Here is a 14,240-nt window from a genome sequence, read left to right as displayed (position 1 = left end):
TACCAGTTACCACAATCAGGTTTTACACCCGGACATTTTATTAATTCTGGGTTTTTACAACCTGGGCTAGCTATTTATGCAAATATTGAAAATTCARTGATCCACAGAGATGCTTTTAATTTCTCCTCTTAATATTTTTGTTTGTTTCTGTAATGCCCTAAATTCAGATGAGCAGAGTGGATTCCAGTTCAGTCCACCAGTGGCATAGACCTTCTGCTTAAAACACCTGGGAGCGTGGYTCAAGTAGTGCTTGTACTACTTCAGATGTTTTCCAGCAGTATGAAATCACTGCCAACAATTTTTCGTGGCCTTTCAGGGTACAAAATGTTTAAATAAGTGGTAGGTTTGCAATAGGAAAGGTTGTTTATGGCACATAGATCTTGGTTTTTATCTTACTGCTGGTTATGATTTGACCAGTGCTTGAAACTCTGAAAAAAAAGGAAAAAAGAAAAATAAAATGGGATCTCAATTTGTAATCACACAGTCAAAAATTTCTTTCCTAATTTTTAGGGTTAAAATGGGAAATTAATGCTACTTCCTTTGATAATCATTCCCTAAAGGCAGCACATTGTGTATTTATAACAATAGATACTTTAGGCTAAGGAAGTGTTGCATTTAAGTGTTCCATAGTATCACAATTCATTAGCAAAAWGCTGTGAAATTATAGCCTGAATTTCGGTTCCAGTCCTGAAGAAATCTCCATAATGAGAAAAGGGACTGACCACTTCAGCCAGGGGCGGAATACAGAGCAGTTGCTGTCAGATCCTCTGTGTGACACCAAGCAGRTCTGAGCACTGCAGTACCAGACCCAGAACATCCCAGACAAGAGCAGGGCAGATCCTACAGCTGCCTTTAGGAAATTCAAAGAGCTACCAACCTTTTAATAAGGACACTCTTACCATCCACTCCGATTTTGCCATCTCCATCACTGTCACCTGCTGCCAGGAACGCCTTGGTCTCAGCATCAGTCAGAGCTCTGGCACTGGCTGAGAAATTCTTCAGGAAAAGTCTGTTAAAGGTGGCACAACAAATAAATGAGGCACAGTACTCAAGTGTACGGAATTTGGATTGGTAATAGCTGTAAAATTGCAAGCACAGTTCAATTCTTGAGAACTGTTTCGATGGCAAAACTCCCTCTAACTTCATTGAGAGTGAGGGTAAGAAAGMAAGAGAATGCTGCATCAAAACTTGTAAAAAATCCTTGATGACATCTTGGTTTCATTGGATTAAAAAGGCAAAATTAACACTGACTTTAGTGGCAGGATTCATCTTCCCTCCCTTGTTATCTTCCTTCTCTCTCCTAAGATACAGACTCTTAGCATCAAGAATTTCTCTAGCCTTACTTTTAACTTCAAAGTCAGATGAATGTGATCTGGAAGGTAGAATTTGTGTGACAGAAAGGAAGATGAGAGAAAGATGGCTCTTTGAATTCAGTCTAGTAAAAAATCTTACAATAATAAAAAGCAGCTGTAGCAGAGCTATTTTTACCTTCTCAGTCTGTCAGTTATTGCTACATGAAACGAGTATTTTCAGTGCTGTCAGAGTTTTCCCACTGTGATCCAGCCTTGCCTTTGTTATTTGACTTACAGCTCCTCCAGCAGCAGCACTCACACACAGGTGCACAAACACACAATTGTCTCTCATCCAAAGGGACAGAAGGGAATATTTCTGATCTCGTCATGCATTTTTACATGATAGAACTCCACCTTGTTGGTAACTTTTTCATTTACTTACTTCAATTCYTCTTCCTCAATAAAGCCACTCCTGTCCTGGTCAAGAATTCCGAAGACTTTGGCAACTTGGTCTTTGGACTTGGAGTTGAGACCCACTTTGACAAAAAAGGTTTTGTAATCAAATGTATCATCAGCTGAAAGAAGCAGATGGAAACAAGAAGAGATGAAGAAAAGTAGTCAAAATCTGGAACAAAAAAAGGCTTTCTGATCAAAAAGTAGCAAACTATTCTGCAGTACAGTGAGGGTCATTGCAAACCCCAAGTAACAGTCTTTGATTTTCCTCAATTTATATCAGATTAATAGAATTTTTCCATCAGTGGTGTCTCACACCTAGGAAGATAATGAAATAATAACTATGGTCTTCAGCATGCAAGAACATACACTTGTAAACAGATACTTCACTGAAAGACACATTTGTAGAACTTGATGACAAATATTGAGCTTGTATTGAAATCAGCAGTAGTTTTATTATTATCCTCTGAAGAAACATTTCTGCCACAGGATTTTAGCCTTTGGATTTTTTTCATCCTTAAAATTGCTGCAATGCACAAGTGATGATGGGTCCCTGTACCTTGGTTGGCCAAGATTAAAACTTGTATTTGTTTCATTACCTTGCTTCCTTCTTCTGCTTTTAGCAAGAGAGCATTTTCTGTTTCTGTTGGAACTGGAACTTTGGGGTATCAAGGATAAAGGAATTGATAGATAAACTGAAAAGCCAAATTTAAAACATAAACATTACCTTGGCAGCTCTGTAGACCAGCAGCGATTTCAGCTTCTGTCAGGATACTGGAAAGAGCCATGTCAAAATTACTGCAAAATGAAAAATACTGTTGGRTGGGGGTGCCAGGGCATTKCTGTCTGAGCTGTGGAGGCAGCCCYGAGGACAGCCAGGTCCATGGGGGGCAGTGACCCTGGTGCCAGGGCTGAGCAGGGCTGAGCCAACTGCTCCATCCTTTATTTCAGACACACAGCATTCATCCCAGCCACTGGTGTTTCCAGTCAGGACTGCAGGTGTACAGTGAGGACAAAGCCAAATGGATTTATAGACCTGCCAGGCATTTGGGCATCTTGCGTTATTTCCATGCATCTATTTTTGGTGTGAATTATTGTGATGTTCTCTAAAGCTCCGGAGGAAAGATTGAACTCACCTGGCCACTTAGCCTTCCCCAAGCCAAGAACTGAAAATATTGTAGCTAAAAGAGCTGCAGAGTCCTCTTGACTTAATTCTTTTGCAAATGCCATAGAGAAGGACTTATATAGACCTTAGTTAAGTCCTCTTGACCTTTTACAGAAGTCCTGGAGCCACGTGATGGCTCAGATACCCCAGGGGATAAGTTACTGTGGCTGACAAGTCCTGCTAGCTAATCAGATTGATATTTATATCCCAAAGGAATGTGSATGATGTTTTAGACAATATGTAAGGTTTAGCRCYRKGAAAAGTAAATTCTTACAACTTGCWCCTGTTTTTGTGAAGTGAATCATTTTCGATGTATAAATGAAAAATTACATATATTTTAAATTGCTTAATGGTAGCAAGGAATGGACATCTCCTTGATAGATTTTGACTTTTAAGGGCCCAATCCTGATATGAATTATCCATGAAACACTACTCCTGCAGTTGCCCTAGTAGTATTCAAAACACACTAATACTGACACATTTGTAATAGATATATCTGATATGTAAGTACGAGCTCAAAGATAAAACTTCTTCAGCCCAAAATATTTTTAATAAGTCATTATATAAGCTTGGATTAGCTATAAAAGTCTGATTTTGACAGCATTTGTTCAGCATTAATTAATTGCATGGTGCGCATTTTTAAATCCTCCTAATAAATGTGTCTGTTCATAGAGTGAAGAGTTGTTCAGCAGGACACAGGAGGGTGGATCAGTAATGGCCAGGAGGAAAACAGAGCAGTAAAATCAGTGATATTTGGTTCTTCCTTGCTGTGCTGAAAAAATAAACTTCTGTAAGGACACAAACTGCAGCTAAGCTCAAACTGCAGCTTTTCTCTCACTGGATATTGATAGGAACCCCCACTCAGTTATCTCATGAAGTCTCTTGATTTCATGAGAATTATGTAATTCAAAATCCATGCTGTGTGGTAAATTGGACATTGTGAGAACTAACTTTTCTGGATGATATAAGATCAGCTAAACAAGTTACTTTTAAAGACGTTTTATCCCAAACAGGTGGATATCCCAATTAAATTATTCRGTTTTTCCTTTGGGAATATAGCTCTGCCTTTGGCTCGGGTTACTAGGAAGTAAAAGTATGGCCTGGGATCAGAGACGATCTGATAATTGTATGGGAATTACTGAGCATTCGAGAAGTAATCCTTGTGAGGAGCCCACACTGAGCATTTCTAGAGCAGAGTTTTGGAGTATTTTGTGGCAAACCATCACTTGCCCGAAGGTGGCACCAAAGACAGGCAAGCCCAGCCATGAGAGCTATGCAGGACTTCGGGTGAGGGAAAACTGAGGATGTGTGTATTTTTATGCTGGCTAAATTTTGCAGTTGGCTAAATTATGGAGGTTATTGCAAACATAAAATCCGTTTGTTCTGAGAGCCTGGGAGTTAAAGCTGAAAGTCACTGTCTGGAAAATGCAGCTGATWAATATGTCATTGCAATGGAACTGATGTGATTCCCTTTAAGTATTTGCATATKCTACTTGGACAGAAATTCCCCTTTGAATTTAGGGTTGATAATACCTTTGCAACTTCAGGAGAAGGCATTGTTTAGGGTTWCTTTCTTTTCATATTGCAGCTGGTGTGATGATTTGATTTTCTTTCCTGCAACTTGATAGGAAAAAACCTCTGATTTTCTTGTTTTCATGTGCAAGACATGCTGACAAACAAATCAAGAGTTCTGGAGCAGCCATACCCTGCTGGTGTACACAAAATGTACCAGAAAGTCCAGAGCAATGTAATGCTATCTTTCTGTGCTTACAACCAAAACTACTGTGGAAATTAAGTTTTGTAAAATGCGAACACTTTCGTTTATATTCCACAGCATCCTCTTACTAAAACACATGAAAAATGAAGTACGAAAGTKAGGTGCATGTCTGTTCAGGGATTTAATCAAGATGTATCTATTTCAGTAACCCATTCCAGGAAATGAATCCAGCCTTGGCCCCCTGTGCCCCCACTGCTTGTGTGAAGAGCTCCAGGCACCTCTGATGATGCTGCTTCAAAGATTTTCCACATGGGCTGGCTGCTAACTCAAAGAAGAAACTGTAGCAGTCTGTGTGTGCAATGAATSTTCTGACATCCCCCTGCCCTTTCTGTGCTCTCTGCTTGCTAGAGGATGACTGAGGTTTTGAACAGTTGSAGAGCTGAAACTGAATCTCAAGTTTACAAACAGCTTTTGGACTGGGCTTTGCAAAGGAACATGAAGTTAGGGGGCAGCAGTCTCTGCTGAATCCTGTGGCAGCCCAAGGCAGGGATGTGCAGTTGTTCAGGATCTCTGAAATGCAGGATGGGCGAGACTGCATTCCACATGAGACTCTGGAGSTGCAAAGAATGCCGTGTCAGGTCTGTCACTTCTGGTACTGTGTGTGCCATCTGCTTGTGAGCCAGTGACAGGATGGTTCAGTGATAGCMGTGGAGAGCTAATGTATTTATTATATCTGGAAATTGCTGCAGATCTGGGCTGCCCCAGGTTTTTCTCCTCAGCAGGGAAATAATTGAGGTAAAAGGAACCAAGACAGTCTCTTCATTATGCAAAATATTTCAGTGCTGCAATTAGCACAGCTATAATTTAAGCCCAGATTTAAGATCAAAGGCAGTAGGGATAGATTTAGGATTTATATTCRTTATAATTCTGCCAAGGCTTTGGTGAGTCTGATTGCTAGAATTCCTCTTTTGCATTAACCGTCTTAAATGTGTCGACCCACTCTCGTACATGCCTGGGAATGAGGGAGCTCTACTTGCCTCACATAATCATCTTGCAATTCATGGAAATTCCAGCACTGGATGTTACATAAAAGTTCCAGAAAGCTTTGTTTCTGCCCTTCTTCAAAACAGCTGCCAAATCACAATTATAATTTGGTTTTAGTGTATAAAAATGACAGTCCACTTGTGAGCTGGAGCCCAGCATGGTACACGAGGGAGGAAACAGCTCAGTCTTGGTGGGGAGATTTCTGACACACCCAGCCACRAATGCACAGCATCCACTCAGCCTGCTGATGTCTGCATTTAACCATGAGCATCATTTATTTGTCCATTAATGAAGACAATCCTACAACCAACTCTAAATCCTGTAAGACACTTACCAAAGGGAAGACTAGTTCTTAGTAGTGTTCAGACTGAAAAAAACTGCTGCTATTATGGAACACAGAGATGATAATTCATATAATAAATGAAAGAATTGGGTAATTAATTGGCCATTATTTAACAATGTAACTGAGCTTTAAGGTAATCAAAGAGCAAGACTGGCTGTTGTTTCATCTCTGGAAAACACAGAAATTCACAGATGTGGCAAAGTATTATTGTTTTTTATGTGTTAAGAGACAATGGGCAAGAGGCTCATGATTCATGGAAAATCCTCCGGGCCTGTGGCCCAGGTCAGGGGATCGTGGCTTGGGACAGTGTCAGAATAGGATTAGACCCTTCTCCTCTATCTCACGGCTGCCTCAGATTTCATGAAAGATAAATCTTCTTAAGGGAGAGTCACATTTTAGGCCATAAACACTTTCTGACGATACGATTACGCTGTAATCTACTACTTTATTTTGTAAAATTACCCACAAACTTATTCTGTGCTTTGAGCATGTGTGAACTCCTCTTAAATGTCTTAATTTTATTTTCTCGTGGTCACAGGGTTGGGACTTAATATGAATTATTTCTAGCTATCTTCTTAGCATTGCTTTTCCTCAAGTATCAGAGAATTAATCAGAAATAAACCTTAATTAAATCAGTACAATTAAGCCTCAGAAGATATCATATGGTTTAAGATCATCAAAACTGTGTCTGGCAAGTCAGCATGCTCAAGTATGACAAAATTTTTAAAAACAGCTTTTCCACCCAAGCATCTTTTCACTTGGTTGATTTTTTAATTTTTTCTCCCCTCTTCCAGCCACAAKTTGAACATTATCAGTGGTTGAAAAATCACAAAGTGCCTTCTTTACAATGGAAATGTAATAATGCCATGTGACCAAAACATTGCAAGATTTCTCAGCAATCAGGTGTGTGAAGTTCACGTGTGGGGAACTGTTAATTCCTGAAACAATAGAAAAGTGTACAAACAAACACATGCTGAGTGCCAAGTGCTTGTTGGACGAGGTAATTGGCAGAGTCAGTCCAAGGSTGCCTTTGGTCTAATGCTGTTTATGCCTTCACCAGAGACTGGAATTCTGTCAAGGAAAAGAGTGAAAAAAGCAGGGGATAAAATACATTAAAAGTGATTTTTGACATCTTTAAAGAGATAGATAAAAATGACTAAAACTCCAAGGCATGAAGGACTTCCAAAGTTATTATAACACTGCACAAGCTACTGCTAAACTGAGATTCTGGGGGCGTAACAGATTTTTCACTCCTTAAAAAGAGTAAGTGCGGAGAGGAGGAGTGCGTCTGTAAATTTGTATTTGTGGGAAATCCTGAGTTAAAGGTAAACTATCTTTACCCCATTACAAACTTTATAAGAGCCAAGGAAGCAGAGTTTGTAGCTTTCAGTGAGAAGATTTTTATTTTGGTTTTGTTATTCCAAATAAAAACTATTCACAGTGATGCAATTTCAGAATGGGAGATTCTGTGGTTAAGGGCCGAGATGTGCATAATATAATGCCCTATTTGGGGCTCATAAACAGAAGCAGCAAAAGCTGCTGCTAAAGCAAATTCCTCCACCAGCGATCTGTCTCTCCCAAATCTGGCTAAGATTARCACGTGTGTCTGTTGGAGTTACTGCCACCTGTCCCAGTTCAGCTGAGACAGCCCTGTTTTAGTGACTTCATCTCYAATACATGATGCATAATGTCCTATTTTTCTGGGCTGCAGTTTCGAAAAGAAATATCCTGGCTTGTTCACATCATCCCTGTGGGGTTTTCTTCAGGAATTTGATTGAGTTTCTCCAAGGAGTGCCCGGTGCAATGTGCACTTATCAGATCATTTTCCAGCACAAAATCCTGTGCTGCACTGCAGCAGTTGCAGCCTTGAGAAACAACACCAGTCATATTTTAAATTAATGAWTTAAGCACTCAGTAACAGTGGCCAATGTTTGATAGTGGAAGATGAAGAACTAAGTAGCATTAGGTGGAAGTGTATTTAAAAATTAAAGCATCATATGGCCAGAAGTGTGGAGCATCCATTGCTGAAATGGAAATTCAGAGAAATTCAGGTGCTCTGAATGTTTTAAAAATCTGGCACATTGAGTCTATGGATCAGACACACGGCAGGATTAACCCCAAAGCTGTTAGCATTCATTGAAAAACCAGACTCTACACTGGGCCTAAATCTTCTGTTGCTGCAACAAAGACCAAATGGGAATACAGCTATGAAAATATAGGAGAATGAAAATATATGAAAATTATTGCTCAAATAAAAATTGTGGCAGCAAGTATCAGGCCAAAGCACTTGGGTATGTTCTTCATGCCTCAGCAGCATGAATGAAATTTAAATGCAGCCCGAAATGTGTGCATTTTAAACTACAAATGTTATCAAATTTCCAAAAGTCTTACCTTCCACTCCAATTTTGCCATCACCATCAGTGTCTCCTGCAGCCATAAAAGCCTTGGTCTCTGCCGAGGTGAGGGCTCTGGCACTTGAAGAGAAATTCTTCAGGAACAGCCTGRAATAGAAGAGGGTGCTGTGCTTGAGTTTTACTCTCTGAAATGTCCCATAAGATAATATCTGCTCTTATTGTCTGAGGAAATCCACACAGATTCAAGGAAAGACAAGGATTTGTGTTTTATTTTTAAATATAACATCAAGGGTTTCTTCTAGGACTCCGAGCAAGTTCAAAGGTTTTTGTTGTTTAAAGCAGTAGAACAGTACTTACTGCAGCTCCTCTTCTTCAATGAAACCACTCTTGTCCTGATCAAGGATTCCAAAAACTTTCTTTATCTGATCAGGAGTTTTGCTGGATAAACCAACCATGGAGAAGAAAGAYTTGTAGTTGAAGGAATCATCAGCTGGAAGAAACAGAAGTTGTTAAATATTCTGCCTCGGAGTTGTTACTACAGTGTGTATTCCTGGTGAATATGTATGTCTTCTCTTAAGCATGCCTGCTTCTCTTTCTCTCGTTCCCTGGTGTAGCAGAAGAGCAGAGACAGTGGATAATAATTTCCCTTTTTAATCACTCTGTGCCTSTGGTCATATTTCCTTTCAGCCAGTTTGAAGTTTCTGCTACAATGCACATTCTGCTGGATCAGGATTTATGCAACGTGTCACATGCAATTAATAATAAATATTTAGAGGGTGCTGCTGTGACTTACAAGCAACTCCTGTAATTCTTAATTCATTTTCAYTGAGTCTTTACTTAGGCAAAGAATTTGATAGAAAAGTAAGTAAATCAGAAAGAAATCAGATCTTTGAGTATTTGGAAAACTGTCTTGATCTTGCTGAGCAGCCCTTAAGAGAAGGGAGGCTGATCATTGCTTCACACATGGCACTGTGATTCTGCAAGCTGAGGCTTCTTCTGAAATTTTGAAGGGTTTAAACCTTTTAATGAAGGGTTTTAACCTTTTTTGAAGGGTTTTAACCTTTTAACAGGTTTAAACACGGACAGTTTAGAGTTAAGCCAGCCCTAACTGAAACTGTGGCCTTTTAATTGCTGCTCACCACTTGCGAGTCCTTTTGAATTTAAGGGGCTATTCTGTAATGTAGCTTAGGAAGAGATCTCAGCAGAAAGGAATCTCAGGGGAAAATGATAGGCATGTCATCTTAAGACATAAAAATGATACGCATCTTGTGTCTGCAGAGCCACCATTCCTTACCCTGGCAGCTGGAGAGAGCAGATTCAATGTCTTTAGCAGAGAGGATGTCAGTGATGGCCATCGCTGAACTGGAAAATAAATTAAATGTGAGCYACTTAGTCATGAAAATGACTTCTGTCCTATTTTCATGGCTCTATTTGAAGTTGCTGCTGCGACAGTGTGATAGGGGAGGCATTATTCATCTGATGGCAATGGAGTGCTCTGGAACAGATGTCTGCAGCAGGTGCTTGCACTGAAAGCTGGGAATGAGGGAGGAATTCTGCACGCGGCAGCGTGGGGCTTCAGCAAGAGCTGCTGCCTCTGCTCTGCTGGGAGAGCAAATCCAAGGTGTCCAGCACCACACAGCTTCATGACTTCTGTGTGGGTTTTCCTGGAGGTGGATTATTACTCAAATAAACCCRGGACATATTTACAGCACACATGAGGGATAAAGCTTGATAATATCTCCTAGGACTGTATCTGGAATAAGTGAAAAATCTAGTACTGTTATCAATAGAGGTAGTGAACTTCATAAAGAATGAAAATATTCGTAATGGTAATTTTAATCACATAAATTTGGAGAGTAAGTTCATCCTCTGTTTAATTGCAGCAATAAATGTGCCTTACTGGGCTGCTGCATCACTAAAAGACTACATTTCATAAGAACTTTATAAAAAAGTTTGTGTAAGTATTTTGTGTGGAGGTTTTTCTTTGTATTCTATATAGATTATAATAAACCTTATTTTTTTCCCAAATTTTGCAATTTCAGTAGATTGCTGTGCTTAGAACAGAAGTATGGAGACTTAATATCCATTCTTACTAGAGTGGAGGAGGTGTTTTCTCTGACACAGCAGCATTTCATTTGAGATAAATACTCTGACCCATTCCACCACCAACAGCTGCAACAATTTGCCAATGTATCACTTAACAAAATGCTATAATGCCTGGATTTCTGATCCATTTTTAGTGGATCGATGCATTTACAATTTGGTGAATTGCACACACCAGTGCAGACAGGTTACAGTTTAAAACTCACAACATTACTCTTAATTCGTGTTAGTGAAAGAAGGGGACTAAAGCATAGAAAAGTTATTCTTGAAAGCCACAAGAGAATAGAAACATCTTTTCATTAATTCCTGACTGGTCTTCAGCAACATCWCTCTTCCTGTCTAAGTACAGAATGAGAAAGAAGGAATCAACTGGTGGTACCCATTTATATTCTGTGCACTGGTTTGAGATCAAAACACAGGTTTCAGCTTTGCCTTTGCTGTAGCTGTTGGTTTGCAGCAGAAGAAACTGTGGATCATTTTAGTCCCTTTCTGAATACCCTTTTATCAAAAGTATTGGGGAAGTGATGGGACACATTCCCGCTGGTGGCAGTGGATCCTTCTCCAGCTGAGTTACTTCTGTTTTACAAGCAATTATTTTGTCCCAGTGGTTTCTTGTGCAAAAYACTTCCCCCTCTCAGCATTAGGCAAGACAATTTGGAGCTCAGCCGTTCACCTAATTCTCACTGCTGACAGGATTAAAAAGGGGAAGAGTTGAAGGAAAACCTAAAAATTGCAGCATTTTTACAAGGGGCATCATTCCTGTCTTGTTCATCCTATGATCCAAACATTGATCAAATGATTCAATTCAATGTTAGCTTGGAAAGACACAGCACACTGGAAGCCAAGATAAGAATAGATATTTTAGTTGCTTTCCATTTAGGGAGCATTTTGCTTCTGTGTTTCTTTGAAAGCAGAAGATCTAATCATCTTACCTTTGTGCTCTTCTTTTCTGGGCAGGGAGGCAGGCAGGTTGAGAGGAAGGCRCTTGCTGTGTGTCTCCAGCAGAGCTCAGCTTGCATATATATACTTTAAGTTGTATACCATATACAGATTTTAGATTTCAGCGTCACGGAGGGGGAATGGTGTCAGATGAACTTGCCTAACTAATCATCTTGCACTATTTTTATCTCAAGAGAATACATATGATATTTGCAAACGAAACAAGATAAGTGGCCAGATAGGCAAAAAGAACAGTCATGTCAAATTTCCTCTGATTTAAGCAGAAAACACCAACTTCTCTATGTGATGTAGGGCAAGACAAAAACCCCCACTATCTGATAWGCTTGATCTGAGGAGTCAGATGAAATGAAGCACAATAACTTCTGAAGAGGTGTCTTTACTGAATGCTTCAATGTGATAACTTGTTATTTTATCTGTAGACGCTACATGTGATAGAGTTTCATCATTAGAGCACTAAACAAAAAGAAAAAATTAAAAGTATCCTGTTCAGGTATTGTTTGTAGCAAACCATTCAGAGAAAATAATAGCCATGTTGTTGTTTTGAAAAAAAATACCACACAGTGAATTTGTTGCAATAGRAGGTAAAATAATATTATGTCAATCCATCAGAACAGTTGGTTGGGGGAGGGTATTTCATCTGCTGTATTTCCAGGGAAAATCTTACAATCCTGCAAGATTCTGACAACCTGTTTAGTCGGCTATGTATGAAGCAAAAGGGTTGTGATCTGCCCAGCTGTCTCTGAGCCAAAAGTCCCTGAGCCCCACATGAAAGATTYTTTGCTTTCAGGATAGAGAGAAAAATTTTGATAGCAACATCATCACTATACCAATATCTGAAGTGTCTGTTCAGTTTTCAGCCTGCCTTCAATCTCTTTTAGAGAACTGGTTATTTTCTAGCATTTTTGGGCCAGTGCTGTTTCCAAGTGTTCCTTTGTGCTGGTTATTTTTTCATGGATATAATTTGATCATCTCAATTTTCTTTCACCRATGTTGTAGCCTAACTGGGTGAGGAGCCTGTCAGCTTGGATCTCACTTGTGGCTTGAGGCAGCAGAACAGTGAAAGACAAGTCATATGGATGCCAGCACAAGGTATCATTATGTCCAGGATTAAGGGATGGCCAGGGATGACAGWGCAATTGCCATCACAGCTTGAGGTGGTGGCACAGGGAGAGGTGACGGTGCAGGGCTGTCCCCATGGCTGACAGAGCATCAAGGCAGCTTTTTCCAAAGCATTTCCCTCGAAGCTGGAAGGCAGACCTGGCCAGTCACTGAAGCTGGCACTAATAAATCAGTGCCAGGCAGAAAAGTGGCCAAGGGGGAGTACCCCGAGACCTTATTGCATCCAGCACTGACAGCAGCTGATCAAAAAGCAACAAAAGACCATTGCAAAAATTCTCTGTGAGGAGGAGGTGTCATTTCATTTGCAGCATATAAACATATAAACATAATAAACTTATTCCTAAGAGTTTTCTTTTTACAAGTTCTGCAAGTCTCTCCTCCAGGAAAACGTTTCAGACATAGCTAATTCTTTTGCAGGGAAGMACCATTGGTTAAGAATGGTGCAAGATTTCAGCTTTCCCTGTTTTCTGAATGGGTTCTTGACCAGCTGACGCTGAAAAATTTCAAGAAGAATGTGATGGAGAGACATTTAATCCTGGCTCTTGTCACTGGTGACATCTGGCAGAAGGGATACAAATACCGCTTTCCCCCCTCGAAGTCTTCTAAGAAATTACTTTTATTCTAAACGGGAAAAAAATTTCTCTCCCTCTCACACATACCACCCTTTTCTCCCCCTGCAATTTGGAAAATTGTCTACATAGTGCCAACAACTGATGTGCAGTACGTAGGGTGTCCAGCACAAAAACTGATGGCATGATGTGACCTCATGAAGCTAAGTTAAGAGGAAGGCCAAATTCTGCTGAAACTCTTGGACTGCAGCAGTCTGCACGGGAATTTGGTCCCTGGTGTCTGTTTCAGAGAATGCATTTGATTTTAGATGCAATGGCTTCTCATTTTGCCCAGAGCTAATTCCACATATGTTAACCCCTCGCCCCCACTCTTCCCTTTAAAAATAGCATTGATTGCTGTTATTTGCCTTAATGCCTGTGGACTGTTGCCATTAGTTTGAACTTTAATATSTGAAATACATAAGGATGCAGTCTTTAGAAGGGTGCTTTGTTTTCTAAGAGGCTTTGACAAGGTAATTCCTTTTGTGCCCTGAGATTTTAAGGATAAAGTAYGTAGTCAAATGATTTATGGCTCTAGTCTGCTCAGTGTGTTCAGACTCCTGCAATCATTCATAAACAAACAAAGTACTTGAACCTCCAGATGATTCCATCCATATTTAAAATTTTTTGCAGTTAGTGTCAGAAAACCTGCAGAATCAATTCCTTCCTTAATTCTGAAGCAAAATGTTGATACCAGAAACTATTTTTGAAAGTAATAGTAATGGCAATAACAAGGTATGTGTAGGATAATAATGGTTTTTTAGTAGAAAAGTAAATCACTTCTGCCAAGGCAAATGTATGTATTGAAAACTGAATTTCTCTTCAATATTTGATCTGCCATATTCTGTTCTTGAGCTGTGTTCTTCAAATCCCGTGTGGTAAAATCCCTCAAGGGGATCCTTGTTACAGGAATTGTAACTTTAGTCTGTGTGTTTACACTACGTAGCCTGGTGCAGTCCTGCTCCATGACTGTGGTTTATAAGCACTATAAATAATCCTCAGTTGCAGCAAGCTTTCAAATATAGATGTGTTTGAAATGAACTCAGATGTTTTTCAGCCTGTCTGTATGTTCTGTCTAGTCC

The 14,240-nt window shown here is 39.8% G+C and overlaps 2 protein-coding genes across 2 annotated transcripts; both read right to left on the bottom strand.

The window, feature by feature from the left end:
* Positions 1-159: 159 nt before the first annotated feature.
* LOC130585711 (parvalbumin beta-like) lies at positions 160-2,560 on the bottom strand. Its single transcript, XM_057386327.1, has 4 exons — positions 2,473-2,560; positions 1,735-1,867; positions 900-1,009; positions 160-428 (listed from the first exon to the last, which is right to left on the bottom strand). Exons 1-4 carry the CDS (start codon positions 2,531-2,533, stop codon positions 403-405), a joined length of 330 nt encoding a protein of 109 aa, XP_057242310.1. The 5' UTR covers positions 2,534-2,560; the 3' UTR covers positions 160-402.
* A 4,466-nt stretch (positions 2,561-7,026) lies between these two features.
* On the bottom strand, positions 7,027-9,726 carry LOC130585712 (parvalbumin, thymic). Its single transcript, XM_057386329.1, has 4 exons — positions 9,663-9,726; positions 8,726-8,858; positions 8,406-8,515; positions 7,027-7,085 (listed from the first exon to the last, which is right to left on the bottom strand). The coding sequence occupies exons 1-4, from the start codon at positions 9,721-9,723 to the stop codon at positions 7,060-7,062; spliced, it is 330 nt and encodes a 109-aa protein (XP_057242312.1). The 5' UTR covers positions 9,724-9,726; the 3' UTR covers positions 7,027-7,059.
* Between the last annotated feature and the right edge of the window lie 4,514 nt (positions 9,727-14,240).

This window comes from Malurus melanocephalus, unplaced genomic scaffold, assembly GCF_030028575.1.
Source record: "Malurus melanocephalus ecotype Western Australia unplaced genomic scaffold, MMel_1.1 scaffold_953, whole genome shotgun sequence".
NCBI lineage: Eukaryota > Metazoa > Chordata > Aves > Passeriformes > Maluridae > Malurus > Malurus melanocephalus.
This window is presented reverse-complemented; position numbering and strand designations above follow the sequence as displayed.